The sequence below is a fragment of the Orcinus orca genome, chromosome 2, assembly GCF_937001465.1.
Source record: "Orcinus orca chromosome 2, mOrcOrc1.1, whole genome shotgun sequence".
Taxonomy (NCBI): Eukaryota; Metazoa; Chordata; class Mammalia; order Artiodactyla; family Delphinidae; genus Orcinus; species Orcinus orca.
In genome coordinates, this window is record NC_064560.1 from 86,465,766 (window position 1) to 86,487,917 (window position 22,152).

The 22,152-nt window shown below is 39.0% G+C and overlaps 1 protein-coding gene across 14 annotated transcripts in view; it reads right to left on the reverse strand.

Moving 5' to 3' along the window:
- NEO1 (neogenin 1) overlaps positions 1-21,362 on the reverse strand; it is a 251,566-nt gene extending 230,204 nt beyond the window's left edge. For 3 of the 14 annotated variants that reach the window (XM_033440034.2, XM_033440036.2, XM_033440031.2), the window contains exon 1: positions 20,797-21,337. In XM_033440034.2, the coding sequence (XP_033295925.1) occupies positions 20,797-20,926 (130 nt within the window). In that variant the 5' untranslated portion in view covers positions 20,927-21,337. Of the gene's footprint in view, positions 1-8,043; positions 8,153-20,796 lie in introns of all 14 variants that reach the window. The other 11 variants (XM_004276278.3, XM_033440041.2, XM_033440030.2 and 8 more) reach the window with 9 other exon arrangements.
- Positions 21,363-22,152: the final 790 nt, after the last annotated feature.

A 22,152-nucleotide genomic window follows, 5' to 3' on the forward strand; every position in this document is an offset into this window, starting at 1 on the left:
TAAGACTGACAGAAAGGGGACAGCTACCGGGGAGGGGTGTGAAGACAGACACAGAGAAAAGGGTTACTCCCCACCCATAAAGAGCCATATGCCTATATGGAAACATAGGGAAATAATTCTATCTGCCTGGAACTGTTATTATCTCTATCATCTAAACAAGATGAGGGTTTCCCTCACACACTGAAAACCCATTTTATTACACTGAATACTGCAGTCACTTCTGACAGCTTCCAGTGGACCACAGAAATAAGACAAAAGAAAAACTAACAAGCAAGAGAGCTTCATTTTAGTCATTAATTTATCTATTTTCTATGCTTTTCTTCTCCTTACCTTACCCATGAGCTTACAGTAACAAAATGCCCAAACCGAGGGATAGGTTAGAAGGGGAGAAACAAGGAGACTGTGCCTAATCTTGAGACAAATAAACTACATAATTAGCCTCTGAATAAGGGAGAATTGGTTATAAAAGTCCCCACTTTTAGACACAACAGGTTTTTAGAGATGGATGTCTCAAAAGTGAATTGCCCTGAGGTGAAATTCTGATCACATTTACAATGTATCTTAACTATGCCTGAGCTGTTACCTTTATCTGTTTAGACATGGATTGAGTCCTCAAATGAGCAAAATCTGCTGTGTAAATCAGCTACTTAATTAAAGAGAAAAGTTTAGCAGGCTGCAGGGAGAGATTTGTTGAAATGGTGAATTAAACACCATTACAGGAAGAGGCTTCCTTCACTTATTAATTCTATCATTAATCTACAAAATTTAAGTCAGTCAAGAGTAGTTGCTGTTTATGCATTTTTCACTTAAAGATAGTAGTTTAGGGTAAATATTTACTGAGAACCTACCATCTCCAAGGTGCTCAGCTCATGAGCCCCTAGCATATGAGGGGAGAAAAGGCATAGAAAACAGTGTTATCCCCACAGAATTTAAATTCATGGTAAATCTAGTACAGTATATTCTCATATTAGTACTTTTTAAAGTACTTACAATCCTAACTCTGGTCTACTTGCTCACCAACTCTCCTGAAAACTGTTTCTTGCTTTTCAAACCTCTACATGCACAGCAGAAGACCTCACTTCCTTATTAAGAATATTCACCTTGGGCTTCCCTGGTGGCGCAGTGGTTGAGAGTCCGCCTGCCCATGCAGGGGACGCAGGTTCGTGCCGCGGTCCGGGATAGGATCCCACATGCCGCGGAGCGGCCGGAGCCTGTGCTCCGCAGCGGGAGAGGCCACAGCAGTGAGAGGCCCGCGTACCGCAAAAAAAAAAAAAAAAAAAAAAAAAAAAAAAAAAAAGAATATTCACCTATTCTACGCTCCTTCCCTCCAGTTAAAGAGTAGCCTTATCTCTCCTCTCTGATCTACTGGAAATCCTTCTACTTGTGCTCAGAACCAACCCCATATGCTCCCAACCTTCTCAGGAAACTTATATTATTATTTTGTTTTCCTTGTATATTCAAACTACCCCTCTCACATAGTCTTCCACTGCCTTTTAAACATGCTCAAGAGTCTTGCCCAATAAACACACACACACACCCACACACACACACACCCACACACACACACACACACCATTCTTATTAGACTCAACCACTGCATTCAGTCATCCTCATTCACAGCTAAATTTCTGGAACTTCTCACAGTCTTCATTTCCTCCCTTCCCACTTGTCCCTCAAGCTGCTTCCAAATTCCAATTAAAGCTCTTAGTAAGGTCATGGGTGACTCATGGGTAGCTAAATGCAAAACACATTTTTCACTTCTCACCATACTTAATCTACCAGCAAGTCTGATACTCCCTTCTTGACTTCTATGATACAACCCTCTCCTGGTTTTCCTCCTATTTCTCCACTCACTTCTCTGTCCTGTAACAGCCCATCCTCTCTACTCAACCATACACTCTAAGCAGATGACTCACAAACCTACAGTCCACATCTTTCACTACACTCCAGACTGTAACAAACTGCCCCCTGGATAAGGCATATCAAAATTCACTATATCCAAAATTAAGCTCATGCTCTTCTTGTCCCCCATAAACTTATTTCTTTCCCCTCAAAAATAACATCAACCATCCTGCTATACAAATCCTAAAGAAACTTAGCAATCATCTTGGACACGTTTCTCACTGCAAAATCCAATCCATCACCAAATTCTATTTTATCACCTAAATGTCTTCGCATTCCATAAACTTTTCTGCACCTCCATCATTCTAATCCAAGAAATCATTGCAGACTGCCCAGACTACCAAACAGCCTATAAGGCAACACTAGCACTACCACCACACATGTATACACACTGTGGTTTTTTTTCTTGCATGTAATATAATGGTTATTTAAATACCTTTGACTGGAATTTCAAATTCTTTAAAGTTAGGCAATGCACAAATCACTTGTTTATTTATATATATACATATATATATATTCCTTCCCTATCTCATTCCCACTAAAATGAACTTTATCAAAAACAGGGTTTAAGTTTGAATCATCCTCAACACCCCAGCACAGAGCCTGGCATAGAGCATATACTCAATAAGGGTTTACTGAATGAATGAGTCTCAAATTCACAATTTTGGAGAAAGAATTTTTTAAAGTTTATATATATAAGACTTTCAGTTTAACTTTTCATTTATGTTCCTGCTTCCAAAAGTTGAAGCAGTTAACAAAGCAAAACTAAAACTTTTTAAAATGTATTATAACTTTGAATCTTCCAGATATTACATTAATACAGTCCAAATTCTAATAAATTTCACATTTGAAAAATCATTAGATATGATTATTCCCATGGAAAAAACAAAAGACTTTCAGCGAAATGGCAATTCTTTTCAATATTCCAAATGTTCATAGTTATAAAAAGACATTTCCTAAATATAAGTGAAATAGCAACTACCCTATCATATGAATTATATTCCCTTGGAGAGGAAGTTCATTCTAAAACACTATTTCTTTTAAATTCAGAAGCAATATTCTGGGGTTTTTTTCAGGCAACATTTAGCAAATACTTCTCAAGCTCTGTGAGTAAGAAATCTCGCAGATGCTTCTTAAAATGCAGATTACCAGGCCTCTGGAGCACAGATTTATCTCAGTATATGTATAATGATGCTCTGAAAAATACTGACTATACTTCAAGAATCACTTAGGCATGCTGCCATTGGCTAAAGCAACCAGCCCCTATAAAGACCTCAACTAATCTTAAAAGATACTATAAACCATTGATTCGGGGGAGGAGGTGGGGGGGAGGGGAACCTTACTTCTGTTTTCTGTTACCTCTTCCATAATTCATTTTCATCACGAAATTATCTTGTGTTATGGTACACAACAAATATTGATTAAATATTTCTTCAATTGAAACTGAGTTGAACAGCATTCATGTCATATTTACAGCTTGCAGAATTATACTTCATTTGTTTAATGTAATTAAAGGTATTAATACTTCACAATTATCTCACAAAGCACACCACTGCTTCCAGATGTTCTAACAATTGAACAAGTGTGAAAGCCACTGCATTAAAAACTGAAAACCTGGCAGCAAGTGTACTTTGTCATATCAAGTTTATAACATTACATAAATAATGTATTTAACCTAAGATGAACATATGAGGAAAATCAACTTATATCACAACAAAACATTAGTCAGGAAGATTCAATTTAAACAGCTTTTCCTAAATTGTACTATTCTTGTTGGATATAAAGTGAAGACAGCCAACATTCCTTATAGTGTATTTTATGTCTATGATAGAAATAACGTCCTTCCTGAAACAGCATAATGAAGCTAGCCATTTTCTTTTCCAATCCACCCTGTGGCCTCAGCTACCTGCTTTCCTAATTCCTTCTACTATACCTTATCATTCAAACCACTTCCAAAGAATGATTTTCAGACTGGCAAATTCTAGATTTAAGACTGAAGCAGATTCCTAATTCTTCTTCCCGTAAGTAAAAGGTTGCATAATGAATACATAACACTTCTACTTTTCTGTTTCATGTCCTACCTACCTTACTGAACTCTGAATTCCTTATTAAAAAGAAGTCATGCCATCCTACTTTCCATGTATGTGTTACATATGAATAAATGAAATAATGCATGTAACATAAACCCTTATTATTTGATATGATCACCTGGTCAGAGAATACACTGAAATTTACTATATATGGAAAAAAATGAGTAACACAGCCAAAATTATAAATAAGATTTTTTTTTTTATAAATAAGATTTTAACTGCAATATTTTCTACATACATTAAGAACTATTATCAATACTTTGTACCCATTTATATTTAACAATGGGTAAAAACAATCAAAATTTTAAGAACACTGCTGCTGTCATTCTCCCGAAGAAAAGTCTTTCAGCCTCAGAGAAATGTATCTCTGCCTCAAGAATAGGTATATAAGATTGAGAGACTTGCTGAAGTCTGTAATCCCAAAACCTAGCACAGTCCTGAAAACATACTCAACATTCACAAAAATGTCTGTGGAATAAAAAATACCCCCATTCCATACAAGTTCATATCAGGCAAGAGTTAATTAGCCTATTAGAGTCCTTCAGAAATTGCATTATAATCTATATGTACATAAAAGTAAAAAGAAAATAATAAAACTATTCTTTTTTAATTGGGTCAGACACCAAACTAAACCAACTGAAAAAGAGAAAACACACACACAGTGTAGATTATCAGTTCAAGATGGCAAAACTGAGCTCATAAATGTAATCAATGCCTACCCAACACTCCACCCCCAATACCCGCTGAAATAATCAAAGGAATAGATTAAAAGAAAAACCCAGGGGAAAAATCTGCAGCCCACTGAAAATCACAGAAGAGTGCCAACCATATGTGGGCCTGGGGTGCCTCCAAGAAAAAAGCCTGGCAAAGCACCTGGCAGAGCATTCACATTGCAGATCATGTGTGAAGTGAAGTTTTGAGACAAGGGGCAGAAAGAGAAGAGGCTGCTACTGCTAGTTCCACAGCCAACTGCCAGCATTTAAATTGTGAATTTTTTAATTCCAGCACTGAAAACAAACACGGTAACAGTAAACCTATTTCACAGCAGTATGACTATACCTTGCACCCCTACTCCCTACAAACCAATGATCTAGCAACACAAAATTACTGCAAGTCTAAAATTTTCTCCTTTCATCTAGACCTGAAACATCAGAACACGAACCCACGTAAGTTTAAGAGTCCATCTCAACTAGCAATACTCTGCACACACAGACACCATCCCATCATTACAAGTACCCATCAATAGACACTTTAAAAGACCCAGGAGCTAAAGGAGTGATTGTTCTATCAACTGAAACAAAATTTTTCACCTGGAAAATTTACTGAGAGAAAACTTTAAAGTACTAGAATTCCTAACTACAGAAATCTCAACTGTAGAAATCCTAAAAAAACTTGAGAATACCATGCACATGAAAAGAGAATCTGAAATCAGGACAGACTGCTTTCAGCCACAAAACAACTGAATAATTTTTCAAAGAAATACAACAGGGGCAACAAATGCAGATTGCACATGACAAAAAACCAGACAAGCGTGAAAATTTCTAACAGAACACAAATAAGAGAAAAGACGAAAGGGGCATTGCAAGAGTTCAGCTTCCAGGAATGACGGAGTAGGCAGTTCAGACCAACTCTTCCACTACGGAGAAATAAAGAAACTAGACAAAATACAAAAGATCTGTGTGAGGGCAATCAAGGTCATGAGGAATTAAGGGACCAAGATCTAGAAAATGAGAAAATCAAAATAAATAAACCTGGTATTTGGAGCTGTTTTTTTTTAACCTAGAGGTATCTGTGGATTCTAAAGGCCACTACTGCTGAAGAGGCTGAGAAGATGAGCATAGCTCTTGACAGACGTAAGCCCTGAGGGGACAAAAATTGGAGTGAGGACCTGCCAAGGAGGAGGATAAACCTCTTAAACTGCGGATTAGGACCTCAAAGGGCTACATACAAGAAATAAAAGTAAACCCAAAATATTTCAGCTCATAAGGTCTGAAGCCCAATTTTAAATCATCTCAATCCCTGAATGGATTAAAGTGACCTGAGATTATTAGTGACTTCATATAACCACATTCCAGAAGAGAAGCAAAGGTAAATCCTTTCTGAGAGAAGATAGTAGCATTCAGATTATGTCTATAATTTTTCATAAACAATCCCTGGCACTCAATCACAAATAAACAATCACATAAAAACAAAAGACAACCCCAAAACCAGGAGAAATAACAAATATAAAAGCAAACCTTCATGGTAACACGTATGACAGGATGGGTTACGGAATAAAGATACAGTATGGAGAATTTCAGCAGAGACCTAGAAACTATAAAAGAAAACAAAACAGACATTCTAGATCTGAAAAATACAATAAATGAAATTAAGAAATCAATAAATGGAGTGCTGCCTCTGGTTAGAATGCAGAAAGTCATAAGAGACTGTCACTCTTACCTCAACAACCAAAACAACACATATAAACTACAAAAACCATAGTTTTTCTGAACCCATCAGAATGACGAGGATTCAAAGAAGCCTTAAGCCTAAACTCCAATGGGGAAGAAAAGAAATTTGAAGAGATAATGGCCAAGAACTTTCCAAAAATGATGAAAGTAATCATTCCACGGATACAAGAAACTCAGCAAGGATGATAAATACAAAGAAAATCACAACGAGGCTCATCACAGTCAGATTTCTGAATATCATAGATAGAGAGTAAATCTTAAAAGTGTCCAAAGGGGGAAAGAGGGAGAGAAGCACATTCCCCACAAGAGAGTAAAAATAAGACTTATGGCTGATTTCTCATCAAAAATGGAGTTCAGTGGACAATGGAATGACATTCTCAAAGGGCTGAAAGAAAAAAACTGTCACCTAGAATTCTACATTCAGCAGCCCCCATCAAAAATATCAAAATTGAAGATGAAATAAAGATGTTTTCAGACAGACAAAAGCTGAGTGAATTCATCTCCAGCAGACCTAACTAAATACTGAAGGATATTCTCCAGGCAGAAGGAAATGACCCCAAATAGAAGCTCAGAGATGCAGAAAGAAATGAAGAGCAACTGACAAATAAAAGCAACATGGGTAAATCTAAATCAATAATGGCTTATAAAATAATAATGTCATGTGGCTATCAAATATAAACAGAACTAAAATACATAACAATAATAACAAAAATTAGAAGAAAAGGACAAATAGAATTAAGGTGTTCAAAAGGTCTTGTATTATCCAATAAATGGTAAAAGTAATAAGTCAAAGATACATTTAACACATTTTTGACCGGAGACGTATTATGGCCACAGGCGTTAGTGTCTGCAAAAATCCCAGTCAATAATGTGTTAAGAACCACTAAATGAATAGTAAAAGAATATATAACTGGTAACTAAGAGAGGGAAAAACTGCATAACTGAAGATAACCAAAAGGCATCAAGAAAAAAGAGAAAGGGGACCACAGAACAGGCAAAGCAATGAGAAGTAAATAATAAAAATGGAAGATTTAAAGCTGAATATATTAGCCATTACATTATATGTAAATAGACTAAGAGCTCTAGAAAAAAAGGCAAAAATTGTCAGTCTAAATAAAGAAGAAGAAAACCTAAGAGTATGCTACATCCACAACATAAATATAAGACTATAAAAACGGCTGAAAGTGAAAGGGTGAAAACTCTTATTTTAACACTAAGCAAAACAGCTGATATAGCTATATCAAAATCAGAAAAAAGTAGACTTTAATCACCAGAAAGACAGCAATTCTAAATCCATACGCATCTAATAATATAGCCTCAAAACATATAAAGCAAAAATTGACACACCAAAAAAGGGGGAAATAAAGTGTCATAGAGAAAAGAGACAGAGAAAATATACTTATGTGGAATTCCAGAAAGAGAATACAGAGTATACGTAGTAAAGTAATAGAAGAAATTTTCCTACCCTAAAATAGATTCGTGTGTTCAGAACAACAACAAAACTCACTAATGAGAGAAATCATATCATACACACATTTTAAGTTAAATGAATTCAATCATACATGAGAAAATATGAAATAATTTAAATAGAACCATTCTACCTGCCATTCAGTATAAGCATGCAATATGAGATATGAACTTGTTGTTCTCCTAGTTGAGCTCAGCTCCAGTGTGCCTCTCTTAGTATGTGCATCTCATCACACTTCAGTTCTAGAGTTAAAAAAAAAAATGATTTTGAACAATACAAATGCAAGTCTTCATCTTTATTTAGTAGTCAACAAAAGAAATAACTTGTTCCAAGACTAAGAAGAAAAGTTATCTAAGCCCAACTTACTGAGATGAAATATCAGCCTCCAATGTAGGGTCTTCCTAAGGTATTTAAATGAGAAAATGATAATAGGCAGTTTTCACATTACTGGCTGAATTTAAACCTAATGCCTAACCAAAAATGCAACTTCACTGTACCATTTTTTAAAGAGGAAAAAAAAAACAATGAATAAACTTCCATCTAATCATATCCTGATGAAATTTCTAAATCTCAACGTCCACGCACACACAAAATTCTACAAATATACAGATTTTTTTAAAAAGATGAGGGTATGAGGGTACCTAGTAGACATTACTATTATGTATAGCACTAAATTTGGAGGGCAGGGGGGGCTGTCCAGTGAGTTCTAAAAGAAAAAGGAACCTTATATCAAGGTCAAATTATTATGCGTATGCAGAGGCAAATCTTAAAACAATTTTGAACAAAGTGGAACTACATACCAAGTTAGTACCATAATATTACCTGATATTTCTTACCCACGAACATTAATGACTGATAAATAAGGCTGATTCTGAAACTGCAAAATCTCTACCTAAATACACCTACTCTGAAGAAGGAAGTGAACACTTCCACAGAATTTTTTTAAAATAAGGATTTCTTCATAAAGTAGCAAAAATTAATTCCTCAGTAACTTCCCAATACACATCATCCTGAAGCTTATTTCTGCGGCTCTGAATAAAATCCAGAGAAATCAATGTTTCGTAAAAGATACCCACAAAGCCTAACAGGAAATAAATGAAGTTTTAGGAAGCAAATATGTAATGATAAGGTTAACTTTCAGGCATTAAGAATTGGAACAAGCACTACCTCCAGCTTCCCTTCTAGCATCACAATCTTTAAAGATTACCTGGCCTATGATTTCATCATCTAATAATCACCCGCCATTTCATAACAAAAGATAAACTTCAGAATAACAAAAGTGAGTCTTTTCTAGAAATCGTTTACTGATCAAGAACATTTTTGTTGCCTTTGCCTTTACTCTGCCTCAACTCATACTGCTCTTCATTTTACTCTCCTTGCCAGAAAATCCTGCCCATCTAAAAAGCCTACTCACGCCTTCAAAACCAGCTCAAGTCTACCTCCTCGAAACTTGTTAACCAAATACTCCAAATTAAACAAACCCTTATCCTTCCCCACATAAGCTTACTCATTTAACAATCTAATTATACACAGCCATCAGATAATATAAACCAAATTATATAAGTTTTATCTAATTTTCATGTATTTTTAGCCTCTCCATCCAGTTTATAGAAATAATAAAAACAAACAACAGTTTACATTTAATTAGTGATTAAGATAAACCAGGCTCTGTTCTAAGCACAGACACATATTAACTCATTGTTTACCTCAGTTCAGAGTGATAAATTATTATATATGTTATTTATAGTAAAGAATTGGGGGCACTCCCTGGTGGTCCAATGGATAATACTCCACGCTCCCTATGCAGGGGGCCCAGGTTTGAACCCTGGTCCAGGAACTATATCCCACATGCCGCAACTAAGAGTTCACATGCCACAACTAAAGGATCCTGCATGCCGCAACGAAGACCCGGCACAGCCAAATAAATAAATAAATGTTTTTAAATAAATATCTTACAATTCTTTAAAAAAAAATTGTTCAGAATTGCCTTTTAAGCTTCCCCTCTCCCTGCCTAGCACTCTAACCCAGGGCCACACCATGCATGTAGAAGGGAAAAGAACAAACATTATGTTAGCACTATCCCATTTATTCACACAGATGTTTCTGAATAAGATATGTAGGGGCAAAATGAACTTTTATCATTTTACATAGCTCTAATTCTAGGTACTTATCTTGTTCTGCAGACAGAGTAATATTTCCTTCCTTTGGACACCCAATGATGGGTGTATATTCAAGTCTTTGCCCTAGGTTTTCTTCTTCCTTCCTCAGTGAAATGATCTAGTCTCATGGCTTGAACTATCACCTCTATCAGATAATTCCTGAACCTATATTTCTAGCCAGAGGTCTAGAGAGACCTCTCATCTGAGCCCCAATTCTGTAATACCTTTACAGAGATGATCTGCTGACATCTCAGGCTCAGGGTATTCAAAAATGGAAATCATATCCTGTCCCTTAAACTTGTCTTTCCTGCTACATCCTTAATCCATTTTCCACTTTAAACCACCACCTCAGTATCTTGAGTCAAACTGGCATGCAAGTATTTGATTAACTGAACTTACTCCAAACTAAAATTGCTCTGTCTTAAAAGAGGTAGTAGCATCTGTTTCAATTCCTATTTTTCACTCAAATCAATGAGCTCTTTTTCCTTCAAAGTAGAGCAGTTTGAAAGTTTATGAATCTATATCAAGCAAACATGAACAGTGGTTAGCAGAAGTTGGGTAAGCAGACTGAGTCGACTACTCTATGCACTTCTCATTACGTGACGAACCACAAGTAGCCATGGGAGTTTTGACAGTTGTAAGTTTTAAATTGTTCCTATTCTTAATTATATTGTTTAATTTACAAGTGAACCATTAATTCAAGACAGGATAAAGGAATATGAACAAAAGACAAATAGACAATTCTCAAAAATAATATAAACCATTAATAAAAATCTGAAAGATGCTCAATTCCATTAATAATTTTAAAATATAAAATTTAAAGAGATATACATTTTCATCTATCAGATTGGCAGAGACTATGAGGTCTGAAAATAACTAGTATGTTGGCAAGGGTGTGGGGAAACAGCACTCTCTCATTTGCTGTTGATAGAGAAAAATCAGCTTTTTGGAGAACCACCTGGAAATAACTAGCAAAAAATTTAACACACATGCTCTTTTACCCTACAATTCCACATTTACAAACTTATTCTACACTATATTTGAACATGTGCACAAAGACATTTTGTAAAAGTGGGTTCACTGCATATGTCTGCAATAAAAATTGGGGAGCACCAAAAGAAATTGGTTAAATAAATTATGATACATCTATAAAATACCATGTGGCTATCAAAACAACTGTGATAAATTTGTATGTACTCACATGGGAAGATGTCCTAAAACACACTGGAAAACAGTATGCACAGCACTACATCACTTGTTAGTTATACATGTATATATTATATATTTTAAATATTTAATTGTATAGATAAAACAGAAAGTCCATAGCTATTAAAAGTGATTATCACTGGGGAGAGGGTTGGAATGTATGATCTCACTTTTTATTTTACATACTGTTTGAAAAATTTTTAATATTTTTTATTTTCTTAAAATCAAACCAACAATTAATTTTACCCCCAAATTTAAAGTTGACAGACATATTTTAGCCATCAGGGTTAAAAATGCTGCTAACAGAGAAATTCTATGGCTTTGAGGGGTAGGGACTAGCAGAGAAGGAACCCTGCCCTGGCACCTCACCTCTTTTCCTATTCATATTTCCTTTTCTCCCACCTCGAGTGTCAGCCTGGACTCACACTAATTTGAGGTGAGATGGGACTCCACAGAATTTTCTGAGGGAAGATATTTCTTTCCAGACAGCAGCTGTATCTATAGGAGGAGGGGCAAAAGAAATGGCCAGGGGCAGGAGATACCCATTGGCAGTGATGGAAAGGAAAAGAAACTTTCCTCAACTTGGCTGAGACAACCATTTCTGTTTAAGGAAGATCTCTGTGGTCTTATGTTTATTTTAAATCTTATTCCTTACAAAGGTGACTAACTGCTGTTGTTAGGGGGCATTTCAAGACAGTCTTTCTACCACTTCTGATCAACTATCGACTTAGAAATAAGACAATACAGTCTGTTAGAACTACATATGAATTAAAGATAAATAGGCTCTAAATAAAGACTTTTGGGACTCTGAGAAACTTATTTACTTCAATGTACAGACTTTGAAAATTATTTCTCTTATTCCCTAGTCTTCAGTTACGTTCTGGAGGTGAGGGTGCATGATGGTTGAGTTCTATGTAGGTGGGGTGCTATTAATAAAGGGGTTATCGCCATAGGAAGTGTACATACAATCTCCTGGACACACAACACTGTGTAAATTTAAAACTAATAACCCAACTTCAAACCAAAAGCTTTCAACTATTAACCAAAAAGATCCTCAAATTTTAGTTTTTACATTAAAAGTCATGCTATGAATAAAAATTATAAATAAAACTTATAATTTGTTATTCTATTCCCTGAATTTGTATATGATAATGCTATAATCTTAACTAGACCTTACACATAAAGATATTTCCTGGTAATTTTTTTTTTTACTCATTTACTTTGCACCTGAAAAACAAATGTTCTGTATTCAGTTTCCATGTGGTATCACTTTAAAAATTCACTCTGCTCAGGACTCCTCAGTAAGTTTTACTGGCTATTACTGACCAGTAATAAATCCTGAAAACCTGTACGATCAATCTCCGGATTTCCTGAAGACATGGAAGTAGCTGCACCCCCAGTTGGCTCCATTATTAGCATTCTCATATATTCAAACATTCCAGTAATCATTTCACACAGAAGAAATGAAAAATAACTCTGAGAGTTATAGTCTACTGACCTGTTAAAACTAAGTTGGGACTAAAGACATAGAACCAAAATTATGAGAAAAGTAGTACTATTACTTGATTAATAGTAACACAATGATTCCAGAATTTGTTTCTCCACCTACAGCAGTAATTACACTTTCTCTCTCCAAATTAAGTTATTATCTCTGCTATTAGACCAAGGATAGAAAATATGTCCAATTCATCTTAGTATCTCCACAGTGCATGGCTTTGTGCATAATTATACCTCAAAGATAACATATTTGCAACTAGTCAAAATTACCTAAATTTCTAGTTTTGGCTATACAAGAACTATCCGACTGACTACAAAATTAAATGTAAACATTCTTGCCATAAAACAAACTTAAAGGAGGTTATTTCTTAATGCCATCCACAGCAACATGGATGGACCTAGAGACTATCATATTAAGTGAAGTAAATCAGAAAGACAAAAACAAATAACATATAATATCACTTATATGTGGAATCTAAAATATGACACAAATGAACCTATTTACAAAACAGAAACAGACTCACAGACATAGAAAACAAACTATGGTTACTAAAGGGGAAAGGGGATGGGAAGGGGTAAATTAGGAGTTTGGGATTAGCAGATACAAACTACTATACATAAAATAGATAAACAACAAGGTCCTATTATATAGCACAGGGTATCCTATAATAAACCGTAATGGAAAAGAACATGACAAAGAATATATATGTATAACTAAACCACTTTGCTGTACACCAAAAATTAACACAACCTTGTAAATCAACTATACTTCAATAACAAATTTTTAACAAGAAGTTATTTCTCATGCTTCTTTTTAATAGGAAAAGCAAAGACACAATCTGAAATTCAGACTGCCCAACTGCTAACTCCTTAACAAGAAGAACTCAAGTACTGATTTTAGTAAAATAGGACATATAAAACCACTCACTACCTCTCTCTCCTTTCTTTACATAAAGAAGTTGAAGGCAGAATCAAAATATCAGCTAGATCAGTAACCTTGCCAGTTTACTTTACATCCGTTATAAGCCTAAGTATCTAATATTTCAAGTAGTACTGCAACTTAAAATATCTCACAATTGCTTAACACTGAAGTTTTATTTCTTGAAATCAGCCCTAAAGCTATTTTTACACATATAAAATAAAATCATACACGATCATTTACAGGCAATTTAAAAGACTTTCCCAATCATATCCGACTTCACACTGGAAAAAAAAAGATGCATAGTAACTTGGGCTTTAGAGAATGACAAAAGGTAATTCTTGAATCAAAGAACAGAAACGAGATCAGTGTTCAAACACAAAACTTAGCAGAAGTCATTTAGCTGAGATAAATCTACTACTCAATTTTATAGACTACAGAGTTATAGAAACTTGGAGATAGAAGGGACCTTTGAGATCACCTATTAATTATTAATTAATTCCTTCAGTTAACAGATGAAACAGAGAAGCTATGGGACCTGCATTTTAATATTATGGCCTTAAGGTCACAATTAAAGATGAAATATCTTGAAGAAATTGTAAAAGTACTGGTCAATGAATGGTATTACTCAATGGTATCATTACTCTTCTAAAATAAATGGAACCCTGACTCCCACATACACACACAAATTATCTTTTCACCAATAATCCTATCCAAGGGAATCCAAAATACGGAAGGAAAGACTACACGTGGGAAGATGTTCATTACAGCATTCTTTATTAGAGCAAAATACTGAAAACAACGTCAACATCTATAAAAGGAGAATAATTGTTAGCAGCAGTATGCAGTATGATAAAGAGCATAGACTTTTGACCTGTAAAGGACTGGATTTGAATGCCGACTTTTCCACATGAGAACTGTGAGGCCTATGACAAGTCACTTAATATTTGACACTCAGTTACCTCAACTGTAGAATGGGGAGATATTACCATCTTCCTCACGAGGATGTATAAAGGATTAAATGCATGTAATAGAGAGTGGTACAGTGCCTACAGCTCAGTGAGTATTCAATAAATACTTTTATTGGCCACTATTAATATTATATTCATTCACTGGAAGAGTACAGACATTTTAAATAATGATTATAGGAAAATCTGTATTCAGTAGTATGGAAAGATCTCCAATGCATTATTAAGTGAAAAACAAGTTGAAAAACAATTAGTATGATCCTGCTTATGTGTAAAAAATAAAACTATACACACATATCTTCTGTAAATACAGAAGAAAAAGTATTAACAGTGGTTATTTATGGGTTAAAAAAGGAATTTGCTGGTGGAAGTTTTACTTTATGTACTTTCTTTTTACTTCAAAACAAACATGTATTTAAGTATTTTTTTAAAAAACTTATTTTAATTGACGATTTAAAGATAGTGCGGCAACAAAGAAAAATGGAATAATGCACATATAAGGTTGTACATACACCATGATTACAACATAAAAATGATGTGCCATATAGATAGTGACTAGAAAGAAATATACCAACAGTTATACCAGTGGGTCTAAATGGAATTTTTTGTCTGTTTTCAAAATCCTTAGTCAAAAAACTCCTTTGATTCTAAACAAATCCAAAACTGGGGTTATATTTTAATATCATCTTTCACTGGCTTATGTCCCATGACAAAGTCAATTTTTAAACATCATAAACACTTTTCCTCACCTCATTAGCTCTCTGGGTCAATAATATCTTACCTATAGTCATTTCCACTGACTGTTCTCTTATTGTTGATGCAATTTTACCTAGAAGCCAAAATGCCTACCAATGGCATGGTAAATACCTCCCAAACACACAAAAGTCAGTAATAAGATGAAGGGTTTGGCAAGAAAGACTATGAAATAGGTAAACAGAACTTCCACATAATGAGATTAATGTTACCCCTATATTTTATATTAGCATAGAGAAAACTCGTAAAGAAGAAACCAACAATGATCAATTGCTGGAAAGAAAACTACACTTTCAAAAAATTTAATAGAATTATACTATATTTTTAAGTTCACAAAAAAACATTAAAACCATTCTATACAGACACTGTACTTTACAGTTTATAAGCAATTTTACATTTCATTCTTCTGACAATTCAGTTAGGCAAGCAAGGTATTATTCTTGCCTGCCTATAGCCCCCAACAGATATATGGAAATGTGTAGAACCATGAGTCACATCCAAATCCTCTGCCTCCATATCCTACGTCTTTTTTCACCATTCTACATGTTAACTTTCATATGGTTTACTAAAAGCGGTCACATTTCTTATCTCCTTTGAACATTCATCCTGCAAATCTATGAACTCCTTTATACTTCATCCAGTTAGGCAGGCAAAGCAGGGCATCACTCTCTGTTTACAGATCAATTAGTATGATCACTGATCTTTCCAAAAATGACAAAACTAATAAATATTAAAATTGCGGCATATCCAGAAGATGATGACCAAACTCACAAAAGGTCAAAAACTAAGTAAGATGAAGAGTGGCTGAAGGAATTAGGATGATTAATTTAGAAAGAAGGAGACAGCCACACACACACACACACACACACACACACACACACACACACACACACACACAAATTTTGTCATCAGACATGTGAAGGACCATCATATAAAGGGATCAGATTTGTGCTGTAAGGCCCGGGAGTTAAAAGAAATTCAATATTCATTCAATAAACAATTAATGGGGATCTACTCTGTGCTAGATGTTTGTTCTACACCACGTAAGAAAAGTCCAAATCCTCAGGAGGGTCAGACTAGTAGAGAAGACAAGAAATAAGTAACACGAGATGAAAAGGACTCAGAAAGCTATGGGCACACGGAGAATGATGACTCTAACTCTCTTTGGGGGAGGGGGCTACTAGAAAAAAATGCACTGAACAGATGAGTAGGTGGGAAGTGGCATTAGCAGGAAGAAAGGGACTTCTCTGGTGGTGTAGTGGTTAAGAATCCGTCTGCCAATGCAGGGGACACGGGTTCAAACCCTGGTCCGGGAAGATCCCACATGCCACAGAGCAACTAAGCCCGTGCGTCACAACTACTGAGCCCATATGCCACAACTACTGAAGCCTGCACGCCTAGAGCCCATGCTCCACAACGAGAAGCCACCGCAATGAGAAGCCCGTGCAGCGCAACAAAGATAAGTCCCCGCTAGCCGCAACTAGAGAAAGCCCAAACGCAGCAACAAAGACCCAAAGCAGCCAAAAATAAATAAATAAATTAATTAATTAAAAAAAAAAACCAGGAAGAAAGAACAGCATGTGCAAAGGCCTGGAGACCTGAAGCTCTGCAGTTAACCTGGAGTGGTGGAGCACCAGGTACACATTAGAAGTGCCAAGAGATGAGGCTTTAAGCTGGGAGTGTGGGAGGCCTGTAGTAAGGAACACAAAAGGCCTCACAATCTTCATGCCAAGAAGTTCAGACTCTAACACTCAAGCTACAGAACACTAAGAGTTTATAAGTAGCAGAGTGGCATGCTCAGAAAAATATATAAGAAAGTTCATTCTAGCAGGAGGACAGACTTCTAGAGGCTAACAGCGGAGATAAAGAGATTAATTTACAGAGCTACTATTGTTACTCTAGGTGGAGTGATGATGATTCGAGAAATATCTAGGAGGTAAAAAAAAAAAATCAAGAACTACTGGCTATGGGAAAGAGGGAAGGAGGAGAGTCCAGGATGACTTCTAGATCACAACTTGGTTGAGTGATGAACAGTGATGTCCAAGGTGGGTAACAAAGGAAGACAAGTCCATGCAATCATTCAAACAATATGAGAGTCCTGGACCAGAAACTGGTTTGTTATTGTCTGGAGAGAGGGGATGAGGGAAGAGGTACAAAGATGAGTTTACCTTTGGTCTTGTGTAATGCAAGGTACCTCTTCAGTGAAGCTACAGGGTGACACGTGAAGCAGAGTGGACTAGGAGAGTCATTAGCTTACAGTAGCAACTGAACACAAGTAAAGTATACAGAATGAGATCAACCTTAGATACCAATATTTGATGAGAATATGAAAGAAAAACCTGAAAACAAATGAAGAATTGATCAGAGGAGTATGAGATGAATCAGGAGATAGGGTGACGCCGAAAAAAGGCAGGAGAAGATAAAAAAAATTCAAGAAGGTGGGGAGGGTGAAAATTAAAGTTAAATGTACTACATAAAGCAAAGTTTACTAAAAGAAGTTATTCAAAACGGGAATAGACTACCTTGTGAGGTAATGAATCACATCATCAAGTTAATGATTCAGGCAGACAGAGTCACCTATGCAGGATGTTGACAAAAGGATTCTTACCTTAAATGAGAAGTATAGCTACATGACCTCTATAGTACACCTCTGAAGTCTAGGTCAAGGCTAGCCTCAGCATCATTAGGACATCAAATGTTCTTTTGCAATCTGATCAGAGAATTGGATATTTGATTATTCTAAGAAAAGTTTTAAAAAACAATTTCTACATATTTCATGTAACTCAGAAGCAACCAATACTGGATTAAAACTTTTCACTATTTCTGCTCTTGGGATACAAAACATTGATGCTGAAATGGTAGAAATAGCTGATCTAGTCTACTTCAAATTCAAACTGATTTCAAATAAGCTCTCACACTGTCTTCCTAACGTTCTCCATTCTGGCATCCCAATCCCACCTGAGCACCATTCCTTAACCTGTTCACTCTGATTAGAGAAGACCTGCAATGCACGGGTGACTTTATCATGTCATCTTTCCCTAGGTCCCTGCATATCTTTTCAGTAATCTGCCCCTCCTTGCTTCCTAAAGCCAGACTGTGTGCCTAATCATTTCCAACCCTCTGCCACTGCTGACCATTTTCTATCACCAGTCCTTCTCTCTTTCCTCCACCTCCTCATGTCTACCCAATGTTGGAAAAACACTCCATTTATCCTGTTGTCCCACATCCTATTGTTCTCCTTTTACTACCAAATATCTCCATACCCTACCACCTATTCACTGTAATCCCCTACAGAAAGGTATCTCAGCTACCTCTCTACAGCAATTAAAATATTAAACCACTTACGAATGACATCTGATTTATTGAAACAGCTTGTTCCATTGCTGCTTACTCCCTTCTCAATCCCCTTGATGTCTCTGCAGCTGGCGAAAGAACTGACCAACCCTTCCTTGCTGCAGTTATTCCTTTCCCTTTGGAAGTGAGGCAGAATGGTTTGTGGAAAGCACTCTGCACAGGATCAGAAGATCCGTGCTCTAGACCCAACCATACCACTAATTAGCTGTGACTCTCCTCACCTCCACTCCTACTCAGATCTCACTTCTGAGACACCCTGACACCCAGTCTAGGTTAGGTCCCTGCAGTATACGCTTTCTCAAAACCTACTCTTCTCCTCAGTAGTGCTTATCACAACAACTTAATTACTATATAATTAGTGGCTAAATGTCTATCTTTCTAACCCACATGCCAGACGGCAAACTCCATGAAGGCAAAGTGCACATTTCAGCCATGCTTTACACCTCTCATCAGCACAAAATAAAAGCCCATCAATTGAATTAACGTTGAGACAGATGTTATGACTTCCTAAGAGACTTATTATTTTTATTAATCTAAAATTACTAGCACTTTACTTACAAAATTATTGACAAAATTTTAAGCAGTAACACACACATAATAGATGAACTACATGTAAAATTAAGTAAGAGTCTTCCAAGATAGTTACATTTTTCTTGCCTATCCACAAGAATAGAAAGGGTTGGATCAGTTACCTACATTTCAGGACCAGCATGTGTACTCTAGGCTGAATGTGCAAGTGTGATACTAAAACATTATTGTTTATGTGGCTGTTTTGATAATACCCATTGGTACTTCAGGGTTAAAGCATTTAACACTGGCAAAAGCCGTGTACTACATATACTCTGTAAGAATATCAAAAGAAAGCTTTTATCAGCCAAATTACATTGTCGTGTGATTTTAAATATAAACCAGAGAAAAACAAGTAATGGTTTAGTGAATAGAAGCTGCCACTGTGCCTGACAAGATGACTTTCAAATACAGAAATTTCGGATCTCATGCAAGTAGGTGAAAGTTGTCAAGTTTTATGATACACCACCTTGGTCAAACAATTTAAACAGATTACATGCTAATTTGTCCTTCATCTGCTGAGTGTGTCCCGCTCCGCAATTACACTGTAAGGTCCTTACGGGCAGGTTTGGCGTTTTGTTAATTGGTCCCCTTAAATAAATAGGAATGCAGGTGACTTCAATAATCTATGATATAGAAAACCTGAAAATGGCTTTTGCGGCTAAATATACTTAAATATTGCCACCTGAAAACAACGTTCAAGTACTTAAAATCCGATGCTTAGACCATTCCCTAGGTTAAGAGCAGTTAACAGGCTGTAAATATAGTTGTACTTCCCAGGAAAGAACAAGCATTTTCATAACGGGAACACTAACGGAATCACTTGGAGCTGTTCTCCAAGGCGCCCTCATCGTTAAGTCAACACCACTGGTAATGAGGGGACAACCGTGTCCCTCGGACACCCTCTATCTTCCACAGCCTCGGGGCTACAAATCCCGCACGAGGAGTCCCTCGAGATCAACCAGCGCTTCCCTGAGACTTCAGCTGGGAAATCCCTGGCCAGGGAATGCGGAGTTCAAGCCCCCCTCCCGCTTCCTTTCCTGAAAATTAATGAATTGGCCGTACGATTGTTTATTTAATGAGGTGTGTAGTGGCCTCTACTGGTGCTTGTGTGAGCACAAGAATGTCCCACTCTTACAAGTGGGATGAGCCTGGGGGAGGGGAGGGAGGCGAGGGGTGAACCTGCCTCCGGGTACAAAGCTCAGAACTATAGCCCGGAGCCCCCGATGCGCCCCCACGGCCGCCCCTCCCCCAGCAGCGCCCCCGCCTGCCCACTTCACTCTCTACCCTGCGCGACCCCCTTTCTCCTCGGCAACCCGAGACGAGGCAGAGAAGTTCCTACACGTTTTCTCCTGGATCCTAAACAAAAACACCGCAGCGGCCGCCGCCGGTGCCGGTGCCGCGCCCCCGCCCCCACCCCCACCCCGCGCCTCCCGGGCCCGCACCCCACGACCGCCGCTTACCTGGGGATTGCGGCGGGGAGCCGCTCCTGGCGGCCGCGGCGCCCGACGCCCGGCGCTCGAGCAGCAGCAGGCAGCAGAGCCAGAAGGAGAAGGTGCTGAGGAGTCGCCGGGCTCTCCGCTCCGCCGCCATCTCTTCCCCGCGAGCGGCGGCGGCGGCAGCGCGGCGGAGCCCTCGCCTCCTTCCCTCCCGCGCGCCTCAGCCGGTCCCTCGCTGCAGGCTAGGCTCCCGCGGCCGCCGCCGCCGCCGCCGCTGCTCCAGCCCGGCCCGGCCCGGCCCGCGCGGCCCCTCTCGCGGGAGGGGAGACTCGGGGGCGCCTCCCTCCTGCAGTGGGGAGGAGAGGGGAGGAGAGCGGAGAGCGGGGAGTCACTACATTCCGGGGCGGGGAGGTGGGTCTGTCTCCAGGTTCCAGGCGCCGCCACCCACCGCCGACTCCGGCTCCACACAGCAGCGCAAGGGGGGCGGAGACCACGGGCGGCAGGGGTGGGGGGCGGGGACCCGGGGCGCGCACCCCCGCGCACGCGCAGGCGCGCGCCTCCCTCGCCGACACCTCCTAGGCTCCGCGCGCGGCCCGCCCCCGCTCCAATCCCGGCTGCCGCCTCGCGGGCCGCGGCGGCGGGCACGCTCCCCTCCCCCTTGTCCCCGGAGCCGGGGACAGGCGTGGGGAGCGCGCGTCTAGCGCTGCTGCTGGCGTCAGGGAAACCCCGGAGAAGCGGATCCTCCTCCTCCTCCTACTACTTCTCCTCCTCCTCCTGGCCTCCTCGCACCGGGGAGAAATTTCCCCCGCCTCACCTCTCCAGACGCCTCTGGCTACGGAGACCTGAGGGCGAGAGGCGCTCCGAGCCCAGGCTTGTCCGAGAGGCCGGAGCGGGCGCGCACCTCTTTCAGCCTGGGCCCAAGGCCCCTATATAGGGCCTCAGAGGAAGCCGAATGGCCTCCGGGAGGAAACCTGGGTGCGCAGAGGGTCGGCGTGGGGCTTAACGTGCCAGCCAAAAACAATAGCGATCCCTCCCGGCTCTTGCTGGGACCTGGCGCGGCTCCCGTGGGAGGGGGCCCGCCTCCCCGCCTCTGACCTCCCGCTTCCCGGCCGGGCCGCCCTCGCCGCGAGCTTACCCAGGACAGTGCCGGGCCCGCCCGGACCGCTGGACCCGCCCCCCCCACCCGCGGCTCTCCGCCCGGGTCCAGGGAAGCAGGGCGCAGACAAAGGTGCCAGGTGTCCACTCCACCAACCAGTGCGGGGACCTAAGCCGAGCCCCATGACTCCCCAGGGCTGATGCTCGGGCTGTAACTGAGACCTTTTACCTCTACTTTTGCGGGCCACCTCGCATTTCGTACCTGGAAATAACGTCTCTTCGCTG